Below are 25980 nucleotides of genomic sequence, written 5' to 3'. Positions count from 1 at the left end.
AAGATAACAAGACTAAGAGTCTACAGCTAGGACAGGAATGATCTGTTTACAGTTCAAATAATTAAAGGTAGTAATCGCAAGGAATGTAAAATAGCTTTTTGCAGAGCCAGGCCTATGCTACAGTGTTACGGATGGGCCACAGACGCACTTTGACTATCCATCGTTAGCCCTTCTGTGATGCTAAATGCTGACATCAACATGCTAAGGAAAAAAAATGGTATGATGTTAATGTTAACATGCTGAGTTTTAGGTTCAGGTATCATGTTTACCTTGTTTACTATCATAGTTAGCGCATTAGCATGCTAACGTTTGCTATTTAGCACAGTGTCAGAAATGTATTAGAGATAAAGAAATGTAGGGTTTGTGCATTGTCATGGTTTGGTATTTTGAGAAGCCTCAGAGTCCTTCACATTCTGCATGCTTTATGTGAGGAGGCTCTGGGTATCTCGAGGTTAGGATAAGATGGGGACCTTGATGATGTCTGGACCAAAGGTTACCCAACATTGTTGCGCCTCCTCCCTGGTGCCGTGATTATACGCAATTCTGTATGACGTGGGACGTGCTGTGTAAAGCGGGGCAAATGTAGTGTTACTTTAAGTTTTTGGTATGTCTGTGTCCATGCATACATGTTGTACTAAGATCTCCTCTGATGTCAGATTTGAGATTAAATAGACATATACATACACACATACACTGAGGCTCATCAAGTTTTTTCTATTAGTAATCAAAAATTTATCAGAAGTATACATTTTCCACATCAAGCACTAACCACAAAGTACAGCCGAGTCTGATGGGAATGTCATTATTCTTTGCACATATTTGGTCATGAACCAAACACTATAGTGACATATGCTGAGGACACCACTATAGGGGGACTTCTATACGACAATGAGGAGACACACTACAGAAAGGAGTGGTGTTCGGACAATAATCTGGCCCCGACAACCACAAAAACCATGAGATCATTGTTGACTATAGGAGATCCAGGAAGATCACACATACCTCCTCCACATAAATGGGGATGCGGTGGAGTGTGTCAACGACATCAAATTCCTGGGAATCAACATAACAAACAAAAGATCTATCTCAACATCTCGTGAAAAAAGGAGAGGCCTTTCTTCTTAAGAAAGCTGAAATAGGCCAAACATCCCTCTCGGCTACTAAAAAACTTCTACATAAGCACAAATAAGCTGTAAAAAGTCGCTGATTAAAGCAATAAAGGTTGAACGCACACACGATTACTAATGCAAAAGTATTAGTAAAAGTTTTCTGTTGTAGGACACTGTACTTCTGTTTTGTTACAGATGAAATGACACCATACCAGACAATACAATGATTCATCTTCTTTAGAAAAACCTGAAGGGTTTCCTGGAGGTGTACAGTAGTGCTTCTCCTAAAACACTGATTAACTAAAGGTGTTCAATTCATTATAAACTGTTCTTTATAAATGTAGTCATGTGTTTTACTTTTGAGCTCTATTTGACTATACTGTTGTGTCCACACTATTTCACAGCACATACATATTAATATAGCAGGCAGACAGAAGCACACAGTCAGTCCAAACAGACAGACACTTAAACGGACAGAGAAGACTTTTATCTTACATGTCCAGCAGGACAATGAAGAACTGATAAGCCCACATCTACAGTTTACCACAAAAACTAGTGAGAGGCAAACATTAAATGTGGAATGATAATGACCTGATTTTACACCACTGGTTTTAATATCCCACACTCTCACTGGCTCTACACGTAAACTGGCAACACCGTAGTGACGTTAAGCCCCCGATGAACTTCTCTTCCTCTTGCAAAGTCTCACTTATGTTCTCAAGAATCCTGACTAATCCATCTGTAAACCGGTATGTGACTAATGTAATTTGTGTGAAACTGGTTGGATCCATAACTTGGGGTTTTGTTGATTTAAATAGCCCCTTCAGTACAGTAGGTTGCTCTAGAGGCAGCTATATTTTCACAGCTGTAAATCCTACGTGTGGCCTTCTGGTTATATGCATTTCTCTCTTACCAATATTAAAAGATCAACAGGGGTTGCCAGGAACTTGACTTTACCCACTGAAACAGTGAGCAGGGAAAAGTACCTGCAGCTGGAGAGGTAGTCCCCAATTTTCTATGGCAGCAAAGTGATGCTAACAGCAAAATGGTCAGAGACATTAGGGGAAGTTTGATAGCTTGAATCCCCTGGCCAGCTGGGAAAAAACCCTCCCACCCCCAACTTCTACTTAACTTCTGACTACAGAAAGTGGGAGTGGGTCAACTTTGTAAAAAAGGTTTGAAAATTGAATAGATAAGTTGACTCTATTCAGTAACTTTTTTTCACCTTTCCATGAAATATTTAGTGTCAAGTATGTTTTCATCTATTAGTCAGGTGAATTTTTTAGATTCAACAGAAGATGGATGTTAAGAATAAAAGGAATGGGGCGCCTGGTTAGCTCACCTATGTAGGTGTGTCATGAGTTCCATTTATCAGTTTTACATCATAACTCATTCAGCAAATGAGTTGCTAATGCTATTTACAGCATACATTCTTCTGAGTTCTTCAAAAATGTCGTTAGGTAAGACACCCTCTGTTCTTCTTTTTTAACTGCAACCAAAGTACAATCGAGCAAGAAATGATTGAAGCGGTTCAGTAAAAAGCAGCAGACAGCAGTGCAGTGAGTGAAGCTGCCAGCCTGAGCTGTGTATGTGTTCAACACTCCTTGTCCCTGCAAGTATTCCCTTGAGCTATCAACTTACTCTAATCATCCTGCCATGTGGCATAAACATTACTGAAAGTAGACAATGGAGTGACTGTATTCAATGATATGAGAAAAAAACAAATCAAAACTTATCACTAGTTTAGTTTCAAGCTTCATATCTCTTGAGCATTTCATCTTCAAGAGATAACTTGTCACACTTGGGTTTATTAGAAATATATAACACGTAAAAGCAGAGCCGTCCAGCCGTTCAGAACCTGCTTACCGAACGCAGTTACCAAATGTAACTGGCATACTGTGTCCAGAGTAACGCACCAGGCTCGACAAACTCATACTGTGTGGTTCTGATCGAATGTGAATCAAGATTCTGTTACTGTATTGCATAACTTAAGAAAGTTTGTGACCAGGCAACCATTTTCTTTCCTGCTGCAAAACAGACCACCCCAACGGCATGTGTCACTCAGAGCTACGTTGTTTCATTGCTCTGATTGGTTGTAGGTCTATTCAATTGCGTCAAGATGCATTTTAGTCTATAAAATGAATGAATTTGTGTCTTTGCATGGTCCTGGGATAGTGACACTTCCTCAAGCACACTTTCGGTAAAGTTCCTGTTGATGGGAATGCAACATGACACTCCACTTGCTAGACCATCTCTGAAACCACAAGGATACTACTCTACGGAAACAATTTCCAGGTATAGATATTAGCAAATGTTCTGTGATTCAACAGCTACGAGGATGTGCTAAAATGGAGGCGGTAGCAGCCAAATAGTCAGAACAAGGAGTTTGTGGGTGGAAGGTTGTAGCTTTAAATCCCCCAAACCACAAGGAAAACCCCTCCCTCTCTCTATAATTACTCTGTAAGAGTGTGTTCTTAGTCAACCGCCTTGCTTAAATAAAATTGACAGTGACTTAGTACTCTAAACTAGAATTATGCCTCCGTATAGCAGTCAAGTTGCAGTTTTGATCCATGTCTGTCCAGACTTGTATGTAGTGACGAGTTTGAAGGAATTTAATTAAAAGGTATTTAGTGTATTTTAGGGCAAAATGGAAGTTATACTATACTAATATATTGACATGTATGATTGCAGTGATAAATATGCTGTCTTCACTTAGAGACTATTTTTTCAGAGGAGTACAGAGGACTGATCAAGGCCTTTCTCACATGGTGCAACAACACTTGAAGCTCAATATCAGCAAAACCAATGAGCTTGTGGTGGACGACCAGAAGAAAAGGATAGAACATAAAGTTGTAGACAATGCTTCAAATATGGATGTTGCTTTAAAAAAAGCTCTAAAATTCTAAAACGTGAATGCTTCACACACATCTTCCCGGCAGCACAGGTCTATACAATAACAAGTTTTAATGTGGACGCCCAAGATTAGCGTAACCAATTCAGTATCCAAACAAATGTCTCCCCTTCTGTTCCTGAGTTATGGTGTTGAATAATGGCGAGAAAGTGATTTTGCACAATGAAGTTGACCTTTGGGATATTAGGGGTGTAAGAAAAAAAATCGATACACTTGAGTATCGCGATATTTTATTTTGCAATACTGTATCGATTTTCAAAAAGGCAATATCGATTTATTCAAAAATATTCATGTAAGACAATGGTTCACGTTTATGTTGTGTTTAAACCCCCTACCGCTAGATGGCTATGCTGAGAACTAACAAAAATACCTAACAGTGCCTAGCAGTGCCTGACTTTTTGCTAGAAGCTAACAATGTAGCTATGGCTGAACGTTGGCCTACTTTAGCATATAAAAATGTTCTCACTAAGAACCTGTGAACCACAATCCCAAACTGGCAGTTTGATGTTCTGTGTACTGAATTGTTTACCTAAAGTAAACTTCTTTGACTTTAATGAAAATCATGTATTTTTTTTAAATATTAGTTTTTCTAAAATTATACCTTAAAAAAATGCCAATATATCGCCTTACGCACATTATCGAAATATATTGCAATAGATTGAATCGTGACCCATGTATCATGATATGTATCGTATCACCAGATTCTTGCCAATACGCAGCCCTATGGGATATAAAACCCTCACTTCATCATTTTATCCCACAGAAATAGAAAGAGTAGAACGGACATCGAACTGTTTGCTGTGGTCATTTGACTAGTAAAAAAGAAAATGGCGATTGTTGATGGTTGTTATGGTTACAACACACATTAGTGGGGCAGCAAAGTGCATTGTAGACTATGTCGCCAGGAGGAGAGAAGATGGCCACTCCAGAGACGGATGGCTGGCGCTAGCTAGCTTGTCCGTGCTAGCTCATCCGTGGCTGGCTAGTTAAATAGTTAAATAGCTAGCCTGCTGATTCCGCCATGCTTCAATGGTTACAGAAAATGAGGCTAAGTGAGCAATGTGCTTTCTTACATTGTGACAATAGTGTGTGGATGAAGCATCGAGTTGTTTAATTTGACTCATTCACTCTGGCTTAATGCTTATCAAGATACTAGAATATCTCATAAGTACCAATGAGAACACTTAAAACTGACCACCATCCTGACAGGATCTAGTTCTTTCGGTCATGACCCACGGATGGACAACATGAAATTCGTACCTTACTCATCTGTATATCTGTGTTTATATACGGTCTGTTTATATAAGGTTGTTTATTGTGTAAATACGGTTGTTTTATTACTAATATTATTATTATAACTATATTCTATTTTTCCATTTCCTATAGTTTATGTGTATTTTTATGTCTAATTAATGTGTATTTGTGTTATTCTGTTGTGTGTAAAAAAAAATTTGAGCTGCTGTAGCACAGGAATTTCCCCAGTATGGGATTAATAAAGTCTATCTTATCTCATAAGGCCTCTGGCCACGGCTATCACTGCACAGGTGACATAAAATTTGTTTTAAAAAAAATAACAGAAGGGTAAATCCATTGTGGGATTTTTTTTCTAACTATACATGAATACAGTTATATGCAAGACAGATAATCATAATTACTAAATAAAAGATTGTTTAACAGTATCTTTTCAAGTGGCAGAAAATTACTGGAAGCCATGTCACCTATATCTGCCACAGACCCTTTCAACAGGCATGTGGAATTATGAAAACAGTCACAGTTTCAACCACTGAATTAGATTTGAAAGTAAACCTGCAGGGAGACATTTGGTTTCAATAGGTATGTTACCATCCATTAGTTAAGTGCTTTTTTGAGATACCTCCCTCCCCCTCCTAAAAGAGGGAAATTAAGAAATATTAGAATTAGGTGTGTTTCCATCACAAGGGTCGTCTGTATCATCACAAAAGTGGAAAGTCTTTCAAGAATTAAAACTCAGCTATTGATAACAGCCAGTTATGGTAGTTTCCTGCACTCTGATGACAAAAATGAAAACATATAATATTCCGGTGTAGAAACAAATAAAACAACCATGACACATCTATCGAAAGCATGTCAGTATCTAAAGGCACACTGCTGTGTCAGGCCACTTTTGTCAGGATTAAATGTTTAAACGTTCTGCAAATGTGTTTCCAAAAAGTACCAAAACTGAAGATCAGTCATCACAGATATGATAACTCTTAAAGGCCACAGCTACCTAGATTTGCCACAGACGATACAGTCATCACTGCTAAGTAAACAACCCAGTGGAATTTACTTCTCTTCGTATATATCGATATTAAGAGTATACCTACCACAATTTTAAACATTTGACATCACAAATAGGATTTAATACTGTATATATGATGTACAGTGGTGCAAGTAATATCTTTCACAAATAGTGTGTAATTTTCTTAAATTTTCATCCTTACGGTCGTGCTACTGATCATTACAGAAAATCAAAGATAGAAGAAGAGATGTCACAAAGAAGGTGTGAAAGAGGAAAAGAAAAGAGATAGTGGAAAAGAGAATTTCTTTGCTTGATAAGATACACCTAATATAGATACTGTATGACATAATGGGGAATTTGTGGTTAACCTTACTTTCTTTCTGAGAAATTTCAGCTTTCCCTGGCATTAGCATGTAGCTACATGTGGCACTGTATGCAATGTAAACACTGCAGTAGCTTGCCTGACAGATAAAACAAAAAATATGGAAAAGCATAATAGGTCTCCTTTAACCTCTGCTCCAGCTGTTCTTACTTGTTGGCTGCCGATGGCCCCAAAGCTAGCAAACAAATTATTTAGCTCACTTGCTATAGACACATCAGCACTTGACAACGAGGAGCGGCATGGCTTGGAATTTCTGGGGGTTCCTTCCTGGAATTGAACACTTTCTTCCTGTAGTCCAATTTATATATATATATATGTGGTAAATGGTTTGTTTATTTGTGTATTTGGGTCTTTGACATAGAGGCATATGGAGATAAAAATGAAACCAGGCTTATCCTTAAATATACTGGGGCGAGCCACCCTAGTACAGCCCATGTGAGAGAAACACTGATTCTAATTACATTTCAACACACACATCAACCAGAAGTCACTCTTGGTAGGTAGCTGAGTTGCAGCCTTTCTTTAGATACCGAGAAGTGGAGTGCTGTGGGGTTGTGATCGCAGAAAGTCGTATATTTACATTTGTATCGACTGCTTGTTTGCTGATTTGCAAACTTTGTGAACTAAGTGTGTGACGCAGTCTTAACTCCTATTCACATTACTGTGCAGTGCTTGTGATATCCTGCAAGTCAGAGAGCTAACCACGTACAAGTTTCCTTAACATCCTCTACACACCTGCGTACAGTAAGAGAAGATTGTTCGGGTTATCTCAGTGTGTGGGAAGCTGTGCACCTGTACATTGTCTCTGTCGTTGTGGTTGTGAATGTTTGCATATGCATGTGTCTTAGTATTGTTAACACTGCACTCACACGTCTGTGCAGAGAGAGTGAGTGTGATAGACAGAGAGAGGGAGCGAGAATTACTGAATTGTATACTGTAGGGGTGGTTAGAGTTTTCTCATGCTCTTATAAAGAGGCAAGTGTCTGTAATTTTCTTTTCTTGACTTTCTTAGGTTATACTTTTATTGCACTAATTATACCAAATTCAGTCTTTATTGTGCCCCACCCTGAAGTTTGACTCTATTACCCAAAAATGTAAAAATGATAAATAAATAAGCACGTCAGCTGTCCTCTAGCATTATACAGTATGCTTCTGTTTTTCTGTGTGTGTCTTACTGAGGTCTAAGACGTCATCAGTCTTGATAAGGTCTTCAGGTCTGGTCAGAGGCAGCTGCGTCTCAGGTTCTCCCTGAAGCTGAAGCGATAAGGACCTCAGCATGAAGAACACACGGATTGCCTGTGCAGAGGTCCCAAACAAGAAAACACAACATCATACAATGTTTTTATCACTGTCAGAATCAGGCTAATCCATTGTATCTTTCATCTGTGCTTTGGAGTGCCGCCATTCTGCTGTCATTTGTGTGCAGCATGGCAGAACACAAAACCAAAAGGATGTGATGAGGTATCCCTGCTATGTTGCAGTGTAGTTAAACAGGTATTTAAAAATGTCAACTATTATTTAAGTAAAAATAATTCTGCTACATGTGGCCTTAGGCTTCATAATTCATATTTCAACTACAAGACCTGACTTCCCAGGAATCTAACAACCTGTTGTATTTTGAGCTATTGATTTCAAACTTAAGTGTTATGCACTGTGAACTGAGCCCAAGTTGAGTGTGTGGACGTACCCTGCGTGTCTTCTCCACGTCTCCACAGGGCAGTCTCTTGACAAAGTCGATGCCAGTCAGAGGGGTACCGGTGGGTGGCAGCAGCACTGAGGCATCCATCATTAGATACTCCACATTCAGGGGTTTACTCTGCAACATACACAAGTACAAATAAGCCCATGACATACAGCACCCGCACAAATATTAGCAACACCAAGAATATACTTGGAAGCTCAGGTAATTCTTGTTACATTTTTCAAGGAGAAAAATGTAACAAAAAGTGATATTAAATGAAGGCCAACTAACCGTCATGCTCCTGTATTCATCTTCAAACATGTCCAGAAAGATCTCCTCGCCCTGTGATGACATGATCAATTTGGATGCCAGTTAAAGATAAAACAGAGAATGTGTGGACAAAACATCTATAGATAAGCTTTCAGGCTCAGAGTTTCACCTCATTTTTGCATAAAGTGAAACTCAACTGTCAAAATGCCAGATGAATTCTTAAATGACGTTCCATCAACAAAATGTTGATGTTTTGAACCATAACAGGAAATGCTTAACAGATAAGACAAGTTGTTTGGACATGCACAGTTTAGCGTCTACGCGTACAGGAAAAGTGTTATGTTTATTGTGTTCCTCTAACCACACTGATACGTCCAGGAAAAAATATTCCACTTGTGTTGTTGATCAAGTTAAAATAAAACCAAATAGTAAATAAAGCAGCAACCAGATGTTTCATTTTTAAAATAATATTTTAAATTTTAATATTTTTGTTCATTATCCACTACTTCAATCTATCAAGAACATTTTCATTGTTTGCGTGAGACTACTTAACTGACTACTTAGTACTTTAATTATAAAAGTGTTCTTGAATTGGTGAGTGCCGTGCTAAATGGAAATGTAACCATATGGTTTGACATGAAAAAAACTAATTCAATGAGTAAAGATAAACATTATTTACAATATGAAGCACTTAAGATATGTAAAATATTTCCCAATATAAACACCCAATGACATCCAATTTCATCCCGTTTCATGTCAGATTAATCATCATTTTTATTATTTAATCCAAATATACTTAAATCAAATAAACACTTCATTTTATGAGACTCATCATTCAAAGGTGTTTCCACTTGATGTTTGAGAGGAAATATTAATTAAAGCAGGACTTGAAAATCATTTTAAACTTTTATCTCAACCTGCTTGAGAGTACCAGTTTTGAACAAAAAGCTAGTTAACAAGAGAGCAACTACTATTTCTAAGTAATGACCACATTCTTTCATCAGGAAGCCTCTTTTTTTCAATGCTTATGTTTGGAGTCAGCACGTTGATCGCACTGAAGTTCTCCTGAATGATGAACTAGAACTTTTTTTTGCCTCTCTTTGTCCGTCATGATCCATGTGGTTGAATTGGGAAAAAGTCAGCCAAACTCAACTCCTGTGACTGATTCCAAAACCGATATCCAAAGACACTCAAAGAGAAACAGAAAGCATCGACTGCACTGAAAACATTTTGCCGAATAGTAAAAATATGATGCTGCATTGTATACATGGGAAAGACTTTCAGTTTGACCTATTACACCTTCAGGGAAATGGTTTCAGTTATAATAATTGGATACATGTAAACACATGCAGACAAAAGAAACTTAACAGGTAGATTGTGTTTCAGCTTTTGTTGTGACACGCATCTCAAGAAGACCTGATTGTAACACCAGATGGTCTGTTTACCCGTCTGGCTCTTTAATCTTTTTCTTTGTTTTTCTCCCTAACCTATTTTTTCTGTCTGTTTGCTCGTCCCAGGAGCCGTCTCTGTCCTAGCAGCCAGAACTGCAAAGTTTTTTTATGGTATCACTGTCAGCTTAAATCCTACTGTGCTACAGCAGTCAGCAGAATGCAAAATATTTTTGCATTAATATAATTTGCTTGTCTTCTGACTGAGTTTCCAGTTGTCAGTTGCTACTTCACTTGTCCTTCCGTATACTTTGTGGTTAAATACAGTATGTGTGTGGGTAGATGGGAGAAAAGCATGTATTTATGTAGGTTACTGGTGCGTGTGTGTGTGTGTGTGTGTGTGTGTGTGTGTGCGTGCATTGGGTAGATAAATGTCTGGTTATCTTAAAGAGTGTGTGTCGGTGTGTGTTATTGTGTACACTCACCTTGTAGAATCTCCGCAGTAAATGCAGACTTTCTTCTCTACCACCCTGCAAACACAAAAAAGTATAAAAGTATAAACAGTATGAAATAATTGCAAATACACAGTCTGAACCATCATTCATCTGATACAAGTTAAACATCCTTATGTTCATTAAATGCGTCTTTCCAAACAATAAACACTTAAGAATAGAATTGCCAGAAATAGGAAAAATGAAAAAGGGATAGACGCTAATGTTTTTAAGCGCTGGCCTTAACACAGCCTCCCCTAACTGTGACACTTCAATAAATGAACAGACATTAACAGAAAGAAAATATATAATTAATATAATTATTTATTTAAACTGAAAACTGTGTATTTGTAAACATATGTTCTATTCTCCCCCCCCTCTCAATTTTGATTCGCCATAAACAAAGAAAACATATTGTTGCCAAAGCAGTTTACAGAAAATTCATATATACTGTTCTCCCTCTCTCCTTCTCTCCCTACCTCCCTCCCTCCCTCCCTCCCTCCCTCCCTCTACTGGCTGTCCTTAGAAAGGGTGACACCTCTCATATTCAAATAACTGCTAATCACATACTTAATAGGAATCAGATCTGATTTACGGGCAACTAATAAATAATGACGTCACTCCTGCACTGGTTTATTCAAGGCCATTTCCTTTTACTGCAATAAATGCATCACTGGTTTACCCACTCCAGCATGTGTCAGAGAGCTAGACGTAGGACAGTTATGGGCAGCCAGTGTTCTTCCTGTAGTAACATTAGAATGAAAGTAGTTTAGATACCGTAATCCTTCAACAATGTGAAGTCGTGTTTGTTTAGCACTGAAAAACTAAATCTGATAAATGCCGGCCTGTTTTCCTGTCAGACATTAGTAACATGACTGGTCAGCTATTTCCCCCCAGCAAGGCAGAAAGAGAATTGGCAGGGTCAGGGCAGACTTCACATTATATCAACAGTAAGGTCAGTTCTTTGGTATTGTGTCTTCATTGAATAGCACACATAAGAGAGAAGCCAAAAGCCACAACAAAAAATTAAGCAAAATAAACTTTGACTAAAAATAATGATCATAATCATTCCAGCCATAGGAGTGCTGTCCCAATTGAAATGGGCTCTTCATTGATGTTAAACTGTACCAGAGGTAGGAAATTCTTCAAGCAGAAACCACCAATGATGACTGATATTAGTGGGTAAAACCTGGCTTTGGAAAAATTATTGTAAAATGACAATGGTCAGGTTTCTTTTAAATTCAGCCAGATCAGATGGGGATTTTTTTTTTTCAAAAATGAAATCCCAGCAAAAAACACCACACAAAAAGTAGCAAAACTACTTCATGTAACTCCAGTTAAAAAAGAAAAGAGAAATGCAAAGAAAGAGAGGGTGTGAAGGATTAACCTGAAATGTGAGAGAAGAGGAAATAAAAGAAATTCTCAGAAGGACAAGGAAGACTAATCGAGGGCTGTGCAAGTCAGGGCGGGTAGCAGGAGAGAGAGGAAGAGGAGTCAGAGGGAGTGAATGAGAAGGAGAAGACCGTTAATGAGATAAGATGTGAGGTTTGAGTAGAGTGCTGTAAATGAGGAAACGGGTAGTCCGGCTGCTCTCTACTGAACAATATCTTAGGTCATAAACACAAAGTAGCACTCATTGAGAGACCCTGCAGCTACAGGTTCTGAGGAAGTGATAACGTTACATGTAAAGGGGTTGTTTAACTGATATGGATGGCACAAGATCCAACTTTCTACCTCTGACCCGCTGATCAATGACATTCTTTATGCCTGTTTGTGGGAGTATTGATTCTGTGCGGGTGATCTATGACAGGACTGTATGTATGAGTACGGATGTAGTGTGTACATGTTTGTGTGTGCTGTACCTCCAGGCAGGCCAGATGTACATCTTTGATTATACATTGGTTTCCAGAGAGCACAGACTGCTTCAGTAAAAGGCAGCTAAGCTCCAGGGTAGCTAGACGCACTTTACCATCTACACACACACACACACACACACACACAGTATTTAGGATAACATGCTTTAGTTCCATCTTGGCTCTACAAAGCAAAGTTTACATGAAATAATGTGTTCAATGTTAATGTCTGATATGTAATTAATGGACCAAAATGTGTTCATAACATGAGATGTACACCTGGTTTTTCAGCTACAAGTTTAACAACATCTTCTACATTCACAAGAAATTGTAATACATATTGTGCTTAAAAGAATGTGTCCATGCTCATATGTTCAGTTTGAAAAGATGCAAATTAAATAAATATCTAATAACTAAATATATTGACTTAATGTCATGATCTCAAAGGCAGGTGTGTGTGTGTGTGTGTGTGTGTGTGTGTGTGTGTGTGTGCGTGTGCGTGCGTGTGTATGTTACCTGGCTGTGATGCCTGGCTCATAACTCTGATCAGTCTCTCTACCAGCACCAGGCTGTAAGAGCTCTTCTCCTGGTCAGGAACTGGCAACTGCAGACGCTCCAGAAGATCTCGGTTAATACCTACAGACGAATGGACATCCATGCAGATTCAGTGGCATACATAAACTAAAGATTTGTTAAAAGATTATAATAATACCCTATTTTGCCTTCAGTCCTGTCTCTACTCAAAAATAATCTGAGGTGTGGCGTCATTTCAATCAACCCATATTTCCCATAAAAGTGGCCACTGTGACTCTATGGATCATGCTAAATTTACACTCACCACGTCCATTTTAGAGATTTGGAGAAATGAGGACTCGCACAAAACAACGTATGTCACTGTTTAAGAGAGGTGCTGTATGGTCATTATTCTGTATTGCATTATACAGGGAGGGCGTATTAGTCGGATTTAGGAGTTCCTCAAAGTGCTCCTTCCACCGCCCTATTACCTCCTCAGTTGAGGTCAACAGCGTCCCATCCTTACTGTACACAGCTTGGATGGTTCCCTGCTTCCCCCTCCTGAGGTGGCGAACGGTTTTCCAGAAGCACCTTGGTGCCGACCGAAAGTCCTTCTCCATGTCTTCTCCGAACTTCTCCCACACCCGCTGCTTTGCCTCTTTCACGGCAGAGGCTGCAGCCCTTCGGGCCCTTCGGTACCTTGCAACTGCCTCCGGAGTCCTCTGGGATAACATATCCCGGAAAGACTCCTTCTTCAGTCGGACGGCTTCCCTGACCACCGGTGTCCACCACGGTGTTCGTGGGTTACCGCCCCTTGAGGCACCTAAGACCCTAAGACCACAGCTCCCCGCCGCAGCTTCAGCAATGGAAACTTTGAACATTGTCCACTCGGGTTCAATGCCCCCAGCCTCCACAGGGCCCTCTATGGTAGAGGCAGAGCTGGAGGATGATGGAGGATTGTCGTCAATTTCCCTGGTGGAAGTTGCTGAGGTAGTTAAACAACTCCACAGTGGCAAAGCCCCAGGGATTGATGAGATCCGTCCAGAAATGCTTAAAGCTCTGGGTGTGGAGGGGTTGTCTTGGTTGACACGCCTCTTCAACATTGCGTGGAAGTCGGGGACGGTGCCTAAGGAGTGGCAGACCGGGGTGGTGGTTCCGCTTTTCAAAAAGGGGGACCAGAGGGTGTGTGCCAATTACAGGGGTATCACACTTCTCAGCCTCCCCGGTAAAGTCTACTCCAAGGTGCTGGAAAGGAGGGTTCGGTCGATAGTCGAACCTCAGGTTGAAGAGGAACAATGCGGATTCCGTCCTGGTCGTGGAACAACGGACCAGATCTTTACTCTCGCAAGGATCCTGGAGGGAGCCTGGGAGTATGCCCAACCGGTCTACATGTGCTTTGTGGATCTGGAGAAGGCATATGACCGGGTCCCCCGGGAGATACTGTGGGAGGTGCTGCGGGAGTATGGGGTGAGGGGGTCCCTTCTCAGGGCCATCCAATCTCTGTACGACCAAAGCGAGAGCTGTGTCCGGGTTCTCGGCAGTAAGTCGGACTCGTTTCAGTTGAGAGTTGGCCTCCGCCAGGGCTGCGCTTTGTCACCAATCATGTTTGTAGTATTTATGGACAGGATATCGAGGCGTAGTCGGGGTGGAGAGGGGTTGCAGTTTGGTGAGCTGGGGATCTCATCGCTGCTTTTTGCGGATGATGTGGTCCTGATGGCATCATCAGCCTGTGACCTTCAGCACTCACTGGATCGGTTCGCAGCCGAGTGTGAAGCGGCTGGGATGAGGATCAGCACCTCTAAATCTGAGGCCATGGTTCTCAGCAGGAAACCGATGGAGTGCCTTCTCCAGGTAGGGAATGAGTCTTTACCCCAAGTGAAGGAGTTCAAGTACCTTGGGGTATTGTTCGCGAGTGAGGGGACAATGGAGCGGGAGATTGGTCGGAGAATCAGCGCAGCGGGTGCGGTATTACACTCAATGTATCGCACCGTTGTGACGAAAAGAGAGCTGAGCCAGAAGGCAAAGCTCTCAATCTACCGGTCAGTTTTCGTTCCTACCCTCACCTATGGTCATGAAGGCTGGGTCATGACCGAAAGAACGAGATCCAGAGTACAAGCGGCCGAAATGGGTTTCCTCAGGAGGGTGGCTGGCGTCTCCCTTAGAGATAGGGTGAGAAGCTCAGTCATCCGTGAGGAGCTCGGAGTAGAGCCGCTGCTCCTTCGCGTCGAAAGGAGCCAGTTGAGGTGGTTCGGGCATCTGGTAAGGATGCCCCCTGGGCGCCTCCCTAGGGAGGTGTTTCAGGCACGTCCAGCTGGGAGGAGGCCTCGGGGAAGACCCAGGACTAGGTGGAGGGATTATATCTCCAACCTGGCCTGGGAACGCCTCGGGATCCCCCAGTCGGAGCTGGTTAATGTGGCTCGGGAAAGGGAAGTTTGGGGTCCCCTGCTGGAGCTGCTACCCCCGCGACCCGTTACCGGATAAGCGGAAGAAGATGGATGGATGGATTATACAGGGAGGTTTTAATCCTATTTGGCCTACTCTCATTGATATAAATGGGGTAGACAAAATAATAGTGTCAGTATAACACAACACAATTCAACAGCACCACAAACTACATCCTCCAAAACGATCACAGAGTTAAATCGACACCTCTCTAAAACAGTTAACAAAAACGGAACATTATAAACCTTCATGAAGGTAGGATTTATCGCATGACTGTTCTATCAGATTGCATTATTTGTAGCTAAGTGTACCTAATGAATTGGCAACTGAGTGTATATTAAAACACATTTGTTCACATGTAAAGTAGGAAACAGTTCTCTGTCCCCAAAACACCCCACAACTGAACCAAATGTTTTCAGTTCTGTTGAGTCAGTCAAGTCCTGTTTTTATATATAAATATAAGCAGTTGTGCACAGCCTACATGTAAATTGGCCACCACTATGGATGCCAGCTAGCTTCATTTCATCACTAAATGAAAAAAAGGCCAACCTTTGCTGTGTGAGACAGCATAAAGCAGGCAGAGGACAAACAGGGCATGGTAGTCATCATTGGTGCAGTCGAGAGCACTGTACACCATGTCTAAGAATGGTCTGCAGAGACAGAGAGAGGATACCATCAGTCAATAAACACGTCTGTCTTTCCTTTTATTCATTCTTTCCACGTCTTAGGGCGTTTTCACACCTGTAGTTCGTTTGCTTTGGTCCGAATCAGTTGGTGAGTTAGTAAACTTGGAACAATTTGCCCTCGGTCGGTTTGGTTTGGTTTGGTTTCACACCTGGAAAAATCCAAGCGTACCAAAATGCGTCATTACAAATCAGGCAAGAACGTCCAGCCCTCTTATGCGGGAGCAAGAAAGTAAATACAGTAAGAAGGTCCTGTGTTCTGGTCTAGTGGTCAATCCAGCTCATTTCGTTAAAATTATCAGACATTGTTTCGCAAGAGACGTTACTACGTCTGCTCTGGTCACCGAGACTTCGCTCTGCTCTGCCGGTGTCTGTCTCCAATTTTAGCGGCAGCTGGTTTGACCAGGGAGATATGAGTGACGGATGGCAAGCTTGACTGCAGTCTATTTCTGTAATAGAAACACTGCAAGCTGATACAGTTTGCTGCTCTGCTGCATCACAGATTGCTAAACACACCTGACTACAGGAGGCATTAGCTCAGACTTGCGGAGTACATATAGTTGGTGGGTTCGAGTACGGATCACGTTCTCACCACAAACGAACTGGTCCAGAGTTCGATTGAAAGCGTACCGAGACCACCTCTTCAAGCAGGCCTCGGTACGCTTGTTTGGTCCGCTTTTGGCGCGCACCAGAGTTCGATTGCCGCGTGCTCACCTGCCCAAACGAACCGCACCAGCGGGGCAAGCGAACTCTAGTTCGATTCAACTGAACTAAAGGCTGTCGGTGTGAAAACGCCCTTAGACCAATCTAACAGTTTGGTGTGTTCAGATATGTGTGTACATGTACCTGCTCCTCTGCGTGTGTGTGCGGGTGGCTGCAGCGGTCTTCTCTTCATCAGTGATGTTCTGCTCTGTCACCTTACACTTGTCCATCACCACCATCTCTATCTCTGCACACACACGCACACACACACACACACACACACACACCTTACTTGCATAAATATCCGTAAATGTGAATTTTATAACATGCTTTTCACATTCACATCACACATCCTCAGCAAAAACTCCCATCATAGATATGAAGACAGAAATGAGCTATTGTCACCAGTGAATATGAATGTAAAGTCTGAAGTGCTTCCTTCTCATCCTTCACTGGTTTAAAAAAATGACATTTGTTGAGGCAGCAGGAGCAAATCATGCCAACAGTGTCTGCTTACTATTGATTAGGGAACAAAATATTAATTGTCAATGCATAAACCTTATTTGATAGCATTAAAATGTAAGGATCAAATTAAAATCTAATCAATGATATACAGCATGTCTAATTTACCATCTATGCGTCACAACATTTCTTATTTTACCTCTTTTCTTATCAATCAGTCAAATAGGGTGGGTGTTGTTTTTCCACCCCAAATGGTACATGTCTCATATTGAAACTATATGTTCCTCTGCAGCCCACGTTGCAATTTGTGTTAAAAACCCATGTTTTCAAAAAAAAAATGCTGTCAAAAAATATCTGTTCTTTTGCGCCTTCTGAAGAAGATTGTGTACCCCTAAACAAAGACTCTCGGCAACAAGTGTTTATTCAGTCAGTAATAAAGAGTAAGAAGGAATCCTTTCAGGAGGAGTGAAATGGTGACATTTTTACGTAACAACACACACAAACGAACACAAACATGCACACGGAGCAGGAGTGAGAGACAGGCGGAGAGGTGAGGAGCACAGGATGGATGTGTCACCGTGGAAATGGACAGTCAGCTGCTGCCATGGATAGTTTGTTGGACATGTGGTCAGTGCTAGCCATGGTAACCATGGGGAAATTAAAAGGTGCCAAACAAAAGGAAGCAGCTAAAAGAAGGTGACCTCATCTCAAAACTAGCCAAAAAGGAATTTTTCATTATAATTAGTTTCTTTCTACTTCTGCATTTTATTTTAGCTTACATTTTAACACTTTCATTCTTTGACAGTTGTTGTTTTTAACACTTCCTTTTTCAGGAATCAAGCATGTTCTTAACTTGACAACTGTCTTACGTCTGATGAGGCTAGTCTGAATTTGACAATAAACAGTGAATCCATGGAGATGACATTAACAGTCATGTGCACATTGAATTAAGCGCCCAAAATGAAGAGCAAAAAAAGCAGAGCACATTTAGTGTAAAAGTTAAGTTTTTAGTTATTTTGTCTTTTAAAGTTAGTTTCTCTCTTTTTTGTTTGGAGACGAGGACTGCTGCTGTGGTGGCTGTTGGGTAACCAGGGTGCATCATGGGAGACTGTGTCTTATTGATGGGAGTAAAGAAACACTGACAAACAGTCCTGTACTGCTGTGTCCTACGAGACACACACTCACCTTCCGCCGTCTCCCCACTCGCTCTGCTTCCCTTAGAACTCCCTCCTCCTACTCCCTCTGTACCTTTTCCTTTCTCCCTCTCTCGGCCTCCCTCCCTCTCTCCTCCTCTGCTGTCGTCGTCCCAGCCCTCCTCTACTCCTCCTCCGCCTCCTCGAGCTCTTTCGTCATCCTCCTCCTCTCCTAGGTTCTTGTAATTAGGCCTCTTCTGAGTTCTCTTGCGGCCACGGTGGCGGGACAGCTCCAGGGAGCGCTCCAGAGACTCCAGGGGCTTGGTGAAGCAACGCACACCTCCTGCACTGGCCTGAGGAGTTAGAGAAGGACAGAGAGGCAAGGGGGTGAGATGGGAAGACATCATATGCCTGGAAGTGACAATTACACCTCTTTCACACCGCTGACCAGTTTTGGGCCAAGGTTGTCTGATCAGGGTTCAACCCTGCTTTTGGAAATTCAAACCAAGCCAGTCAACATGGGTATATCCCTGGTCATGACAATTCAGAGATCACCTGGGTCACAACCCGGGAGCAGTGCATAACAATTACCTTAAGTGCTAGAAATGGGCGAGGTTTTACACATCATATTCAGTGAACAGCTAACTTGTCACATACTCCAGTCCAGCTGTATACCACAATAACTAATGTTTTGTAGCTACTTGAATTTCTTTCTTCTACTATGAAATCGTCAGAGTATTTTGTTATAATGTGCTTTCAAAGATGGTTTTCGTTAAAATAAAGCAGTAGCCGTTCTGTGACTTTGCTTCTCGGTTTTTCACATCCATAGTGTTACACAGTGGTAACACAACACCATACCTCCAAAGTGCTGTATATAGAATACAGATAATAGTAGATAATCTGGAGTAAACGCACACAGAGGCAGGATACTTAAAAGAAACTGTCCTGTTTCCAGGAAGCAGTACTGCCACCCTTCACTGGTAGAAGTGCGTGCAAAACACAGACAAACATGAACAAGCATAAAAACACATGCAAACACTTATACAACTGATATGCCTTTATCTTCTCACACATGCTCACAAACAGAGGGCCTTACAGTAAATCCGTCTTGCACCATCTTGTTGATCAAAGTCTGTTAACACACAAAAACCTCTTCCTCCCCGATATACTTTATCAGAGAAAATTACCACTCGACAAATAAAAAAAACACACACATACACAGTTGATCACTGGCTTTGAGGCCACGTCGGTGAGGCCATACTGGAACTAGAAGTAACCCACTTCTCACATATAGCCCTCAAACTTGCTCCAAAACCCAGATATGCACACAGGAAACAGCTGGTAAATGATAAGATGCTGAGCAGAGATGTCAACACCGTCCGAATCATAACGATAATTACAACTACTATTACAGTACCATTACATGAGCCATCATCAGTACCAATTTTACTACTGCACTTATTCAGGCTAACCTGAAAAGTGCACTTCTAACACCATAAACTGTTGTGGGATGTGCTCAGGCAACATAAAAATGTGCCTGAATATTGTGATGTCATGAGAAATCATGCAAACTTGTGGTAAGTAGATTTGTTTGATTGTAATTGTACTCGGTTTTAATTCAATTGCCAATTTGATTGAGTATGTATGTACATGTATGCATTTCTCTTTGTGTATACATATGTATATGCATATACATGTAATAGTGTATTCACTTTTATTTTTTCCTGTGGACCCCAGTAAGAGAAGCTATTCAGGATCTAAATAAACAGATAGATCAATACTGTAGTGCCACTGAAAATAAAGGGCCACTGAATGCCAAGGTACCGGTAATCCTGCTTCTGTGGTTTCATTTGTATATAAAGGGTACAAATACAAAGAGGAGGAGGATCAGGTATCTCACGTTGAAACTAGGTGGCCCCTTTTAACTTCACTTCTTACGCTAACACAAACCACCAAACACACGTGAAATCGTAGGTACATCGATGCACAAATGTACACTTGGTGTATTGTGTCAAAAGATGTGGGCACATCCTCCTTATGTGCCAAGAACAGTTGGAGTTTCTCAGCATACACACTTACTGGAAGGAGCTGTGTGCCAAATGAATCAAAACCAAAACTTATACCTTATGTTTAGGTCTGTTTCTTTGGCTAAACCGATTCATTGCTTGATGATCATGAATGCTATTAGTAGTAGTAGTAGTAGTAGCAGCAGTAGTAGTAGTAGAGTTTTATTTATTTAATTTTTTTTTAATTCCTCTGTTTATTACTCCTTCCTGCCTGGTCCATCTCACCTACATCCCCTCTTGTTTTACTCTTCGCCTTTTCTCCATGTTCTCACAAGAAGAAACGTGGTCTTATAAGGAATAAACACTAAAAAACGTCATTCTTAATTTCAGCTCAGTCTGTATGTATTACCAGAAGTATTCTGTATTGAACTGGGAATAACAAGATAAAACATGGTTGTTACGGACTAAAATGTGTGTTTAATGGTTTGTGTTTCAGATTAAAAGGACAATTCCGGCGCAAAATGAACCAAGGGGTTAATAACACACGATTAGCGAGTCGACCGTTCTCTGGGATATGTTTTCATGCTAATCGAATGTGTCTCTAGCTTGAAACAAGCTACCGCAAACCGCTGATTAGCTTATAACGCTATTCGTCGGGGCATGGGTACACCTAGGCTCATTTTGCGTGGACTTGTCCATTAAGTCAACCCTGAAGCATAATAGAGTAAAAAGCCTTAGCATCTCAAGACTTTGTAATCCGTCCTGTAGCCAGCCAACAAAAACATTGATCTATGCATCTACCATCTGTATCAGGTCTGAGCGCTTAGGATTATATTGTAGTTGCTGCTAAAAACACGGTGTGTATGCTGTCAGACATAAACCACAGACTAGCATTAGTGTGTATGTGTGTTGCACCTGTTAGCTGACTAAATTCTGGTAAACCGCTCACACTCTCAGACTATGCTGAGAAATTAATGGAGGTCAGGAAGTGTGTAAGGCAAACCTACACGCACACCCTGCACAAACACACCTTGCAGCACATCAAAATAGGGCACAATTTGCAGGTCAAAGATATACCTTTAAATGCACACAACTAAAACAACTGCATGTGCTTTGGTAAAAAGATACAGTAGATACATGTACAGACATGCAAATGTTGTGACATCATGTATCTAACTGGTGCACTTGCAAGAAAACATGTGTACAAAAGAGAGAGAGAAAAAAAAATTCTTCCAGGAAAGAGATTTAGGTTAGGTGAGCCAGCTCTGTCAGTGTTCCATCATGTGACCCAATTTCCTGCCACATCACAGACAAACAGGAAGTACCAACTGACCACCTGTGCATAAACAGAGCCCATGCCTCGTCTGTCTGTGTTTCATCTACAATAAATCAAACAATAACACAACAGCAGTTCTATCTGATGTGGCGGAAACAATTAATATTCAGAATCCAACATGCATGTATATATTTAAAAAAAAATTATTTACTATTATTTAATAGTAAAAGTAATTCTGTACGACTTTTTATTATCTCTTAGGGATTATGAGGAATTATCAATGAGCTTTTTCAACAAGAAATCATTCTGCAAAATGCAGGTGTCCTATGTGCCTGCAAACATGCAGAATGAATAAAAACATGCATTTGAAAGCACATTTAAGCAATAAACAAGGACACAAATACTCACACATCACTGCAGGTTAAAAGAAAGTGAATGGTTTGAATTAGTAACCAGTCTTCAATTCAGAATAGTACAACCTTATTTGACTCCTGAAAGGAGAAAAGGTCAAGGGCCCTGTTACATTCTGCTGTGCCTCTGAGGAAGGCAAGCCATAAAAGCTCCTGTTGCTAGTTCATCAGTGACACAATAGTAGACAACAAATAAAGTGAACAAAACAAAATGAGCAGGATTACCTTTCTAAAAAGCCACACGATAGTAAAACCATCTCAAGTCTGTTTCTGTAATTTATTTAATTTGATAGAGAAACCTCATATTCGGAAAATACTTTTACAGTATAGACTGTATATATATATATATATATATATATATATATATATATATATATATATACATACACACACACACACACACACACTTCTCTAATTGCTGGAAAACTGCTACACTAATGTTTAAAAATGCAACATGTGGCACTTTTAAAGAACACAAAATGCAGAAACAGAAAAGCACTGCTGAGTGAATAGCTAGCAGGTACTAGTTTGGGTCTGGCTGCCTCCTGTTGTGGTAGACCAACGTTGTTCATATATCACGCCTCAACTCACATTCACTGAAAAGGTAGGCTGCTTCTTACAGACACACACAGACACATAGACACACACACACAAACCACAAGGGTTCTCAGAAACGCTCACTAGCTAACTCAGCACACCCACCTGGCTTTACAAACAGATGGTCAAAAAAATAAGAAGAGTGAGAGTGAGTGTGTGTGTGTGTGTGTGTGTGTGTGTGTGTGTGTGTGTGTGTGTGTGTGTGTGTGTGTGTGTGTGTGTGTGTGTGTGCGCGCGAGCTCACGTGTGTGTGTGTGTGTGTGTGTGTGTGTGTGTGTGTGTGGGGTAGAAAATGGGAGGAAGAGAGAATTAGAAAATGAGAGGTGAGGGGAATTAGATGGGGAAGGTAAGGGGGAGATAGAAAGAAAAACAAAAGGGAAATAAAGATACAGATGTAAAATATAAAGAGACGTTCAGAGAAAGACGATACAAAGACAGCAGACAGAACGTTTCAATCCAATGCTTAGATGGCAGAAATAATTGAAACAAGGAAAGGGAGAAGAAAAATAAAAAGAAGAATAAACAATGTAGATAATGAGCATATAGCTGCCTTGATGTGGGTGAATCATGGAGAAAACCATGACCCCGCAATCTCATAACCGCCTACACGCACCTCTGACTCCACTCTTTGTGTGTGTGCGTGTGTGTGTGTGTGTGTGTGTGTGTGTGTGTGTGTGTGTGTGTGTGTATCTATGCACATGTACATGCGGTTGCCTGTGTAGGTGTGCTTGTGTGTATATTTGTTTGTGTGCTGTACTCCAGTGTATATGTACTTGTGTGACTCTGTATCACAATGTACAGTCTGCTGTGTGTGTGTGTGTGTGTGTGTGTATATATTGCAAATTAGTGGTTTTTAATGATGGTTCTGGGACTGCTGTTTGTCAAATATTTTTGTTTTTGGTTTTCATGTTGGTTTGTACAGTGTGTGTATATAGCGTAATTGTGTGTGTGTGTGTGTGTGTGTGTGTGTGTGTGTGTGTGTGTGTGTGTTTGTTACCGTGTTCTTGTGTGTGCTGTGTATATCCGTCTGTGGGGTGAAGACAGACAGATCTCCATTGAGAATAACTTCGGCCAGTGCGTTGACCATTGGCTGATAGTGAATGATCAGAAACACCTGGAAAATACACAGACATACACAATTAAGAAAGTAATAAAAAACATTTTTAAAAACAAGAACCGTTAATTGAAAACTGAATCAAGTATATGTGGAAAAAATGTATGGTAAAGTTCATATCTCTATGAGAAAATGTATTTTGAAAATGTCTTCCCCACATGTCTATCCCCCACAGATATGTGGACTCAAGGCCCAGACACACAGACCAGACGGCCGACCCTCGGCAGAAAAGGCAGTTGGTCTGATCAGTCTCCCCGAGTTGGTCAAAAAAGTGCCTCGGAACACACCAAAGCGACGAGACGTAATACGTCTCCATAACAGCAGGCGGCGCTAATCTGTATTGTTGCCCAAAAATTAAAACCGGCAGCTGATTGGACGAACACGTCACGTAGGTCTGGTTTCTCCGGAAATTCAAAGACAGACTGTCATGGCGGCTCGTTCAGAATACGATCTCATATTGTACTAAAATAGTTCACCGAAACGTGTTTCTGAAAACATTTTAAGAGAGAAATAGGCCATACAGTTGCTGAATCTGTCTTTATTTCAGATCGACAAAGGTCAGTTTAAAAGATTTTCGTCAGATTTTGAGAGACTCTAGTCACGCTCATTCATTTCCGCTTTCCAGGTTAGCACTCTACCAATCAGATGGGTCATTTGAGTCTGACTGCCGGCATTGCCCGCCCTGCCGATTATACATATCAAATCGGCCAAAATGACGGCCCCTCAGACGGACGACGGCACGGAACACACCGAACAGACTCGAGTCCCTGACCTCGCCAGACTGTCCGACGGCCGATTATTGGCTTGGTGTGTAGTAGGCTTTAGTTGTTACTGCTCTTTTAACTATACTGCATGTCAATATATTTTTGAATTTTAGTCTAACTCTGAAGCAAGCTAAATGAGTTAATTGGTTCACAGGTATAGCTTACATGGAAAAGTAAAGCAAAAGCAAAATAAATTAATAAAATAAAATCAACAAACGATGTAGAACTCTTTTTCAGTCTTTTTAAAAATCCCTAAATTAAGTGTCCGTAGTGGGTTTCAGAACTGGACAAACTTCTATAAAACGTGGTAAAGAGTTTACTCTTTGAGATTAATTTATATTCCATGTTTAACACATTTCCGGAAGGATAAATATACAGTACATAGGCAGAATGACTTGGCAGATTAACGTCAAACCACAAAACTAAAATATACCAGTGCTTTGGAGATGGCTGGGAGTAGCATATGTTGTGTATGTTGCTTACTTGAGACAGCAGGTAGAGGGACACCTGAGGGTTAATCTTTCGCTCTTCAGACTAAAGAAACAGAAAAAAATAAAGGCCAGTCATATATCAAACAAACAATCAACCTAGAAATGGAAAATAAGAAAATAAGACAATGAAAGGAATAGTGAAATGTATAATGAGATGAAACTGGCGAGAGTGAGGAGAGACAAAGCATAGAGCTGGAATTATTCAATAGTCTGATAATCATTTCAGGATCGTACGTGGTTTTGTAGGTTAACCCAAACACCTTTTACGTGTTTACACCTTGCCTTAGTGCTGTTAGTTATTTTTCAACGCATGCAACAAGTTTTTACGACATTCATGTTTGATTATTGTTTGTAATCCCAACTGAGTTTCCAAACATCATAGCTTATGAATGCTATACTATGTGGTAGCTGATGGTGATGGTTTGTCATCAGACAAGGATGACAAACCAGGATGGATTCACAGATCACTCCGCCATTTTAACTCTATTAAAACTCAAATGTATAAAAACCAGTGCTGATGTGTTTCATTATGATGCATTGGATGTGTTGAGGAAGTTTCAAGTTTCTGCAAGTTGATTTTAATAGTGTATCAAACAGGGGCGATTCTAGGATCAGACCTTCAGGGGGGCTCAGCCCCTAATGACAATGTGACACGGATACAGTGCCTTGCAAAAACATTAACCCCCTCCCCCCTGCTAAATCAGTAATTTCACTGGACAACAATGAATATATGTATTTATTATTATAACAGAGGATAAATGCAAAATATTGAACATATGAAAAAAAGCCGAAAGCTCCTTTATGGACTACCAGAATCATATAAAAAGGATAATGAGGTGTAAACAATAAATATATAAATAATAAAACTTTCCTTGACTGGGTTACAGGTGCATAGCATTGGCGACAGCGACACAGGATATTGAACCTGTTTCTTTGAACCTGTAATTGTTTGCCCTGTGTCACTAACAGACAAGTTCGCAAACTCTAACTTGAAGCTATAAAATTGATTAAAAAAAAAATATATATATATATATATATATTT

At 40.6% G+C, this 25980-nt stretch overlaps 1 protein-coding gene across 5 annotated transcripts in view; it reads right to left on the bottom strand.

Annotated features, from left to right (window-relative positions):
* The window catches only part of clec16a (C-type lectin domain containing 16A), a 46347-nt gene that overhangs the window by 8308 nt on the left and 12059 nt on the right, over positions 1-25980 (bottom strand). For 3 of the 5 annotated variants that reach the window (XM_035996606.1, XM_035996604.1, XM_031320851.2), the window contains 11 exons: positions 24931-24981; positions 23567-23683; positions 18333-18633; positions 16830-16932; positions 15850-15950; positions 12862-12981; positions 12355-12464; positions 10487-10531; positions 8635-8685; positions 8350-8478; positions 7838-7958 (listed from right to left, as the gene is read on the bottom strand). In XM_035996606.1, coding sequence (XP_035852499.1) covers positions 7838-7958; positions 8350-8478; positions 8635-8685; positions 10487-10531; positions 12355-12464; positions 12862-12981; positions 15850-15950; positions 16830-16932; positions 18333-18633; positions 23567-23683; positions 24931-24981 — 1249 coding nt within the window. The remainder of the gene's footprint in view (positions 1-7837; positions 7959-8349; positions 8479-8634; positions 8686-10486; positions 10532-12354; positions 12465-12861; positions 12982-15849; positions 15951-16829; positions 16933-18332; positions 18634-23566; positions 23684-24930; positions 24982-25980) is intronic. The other 2 variants (XM_035996607.1, XM_035996605.1) reach the window with 1 other exon arrangement.

The sequence above is a fragment of the Sander lucioperca genome, chromosome 21, assembly GCF_008315115.2.
Source record: "Sander lucioperca isolate FBNREF2018 chromosome 21, SLUC_FBN_1.2, whole genome shotgun sequence".
NCBI lineage: Eukaryota > Metazoa > Chordata > Actinopteri > Perciformes > Percidae > Sander > Sander lucioperca.
This window is presented reverse-complemented; position numbering and strand designations above follow the sequence as displayed.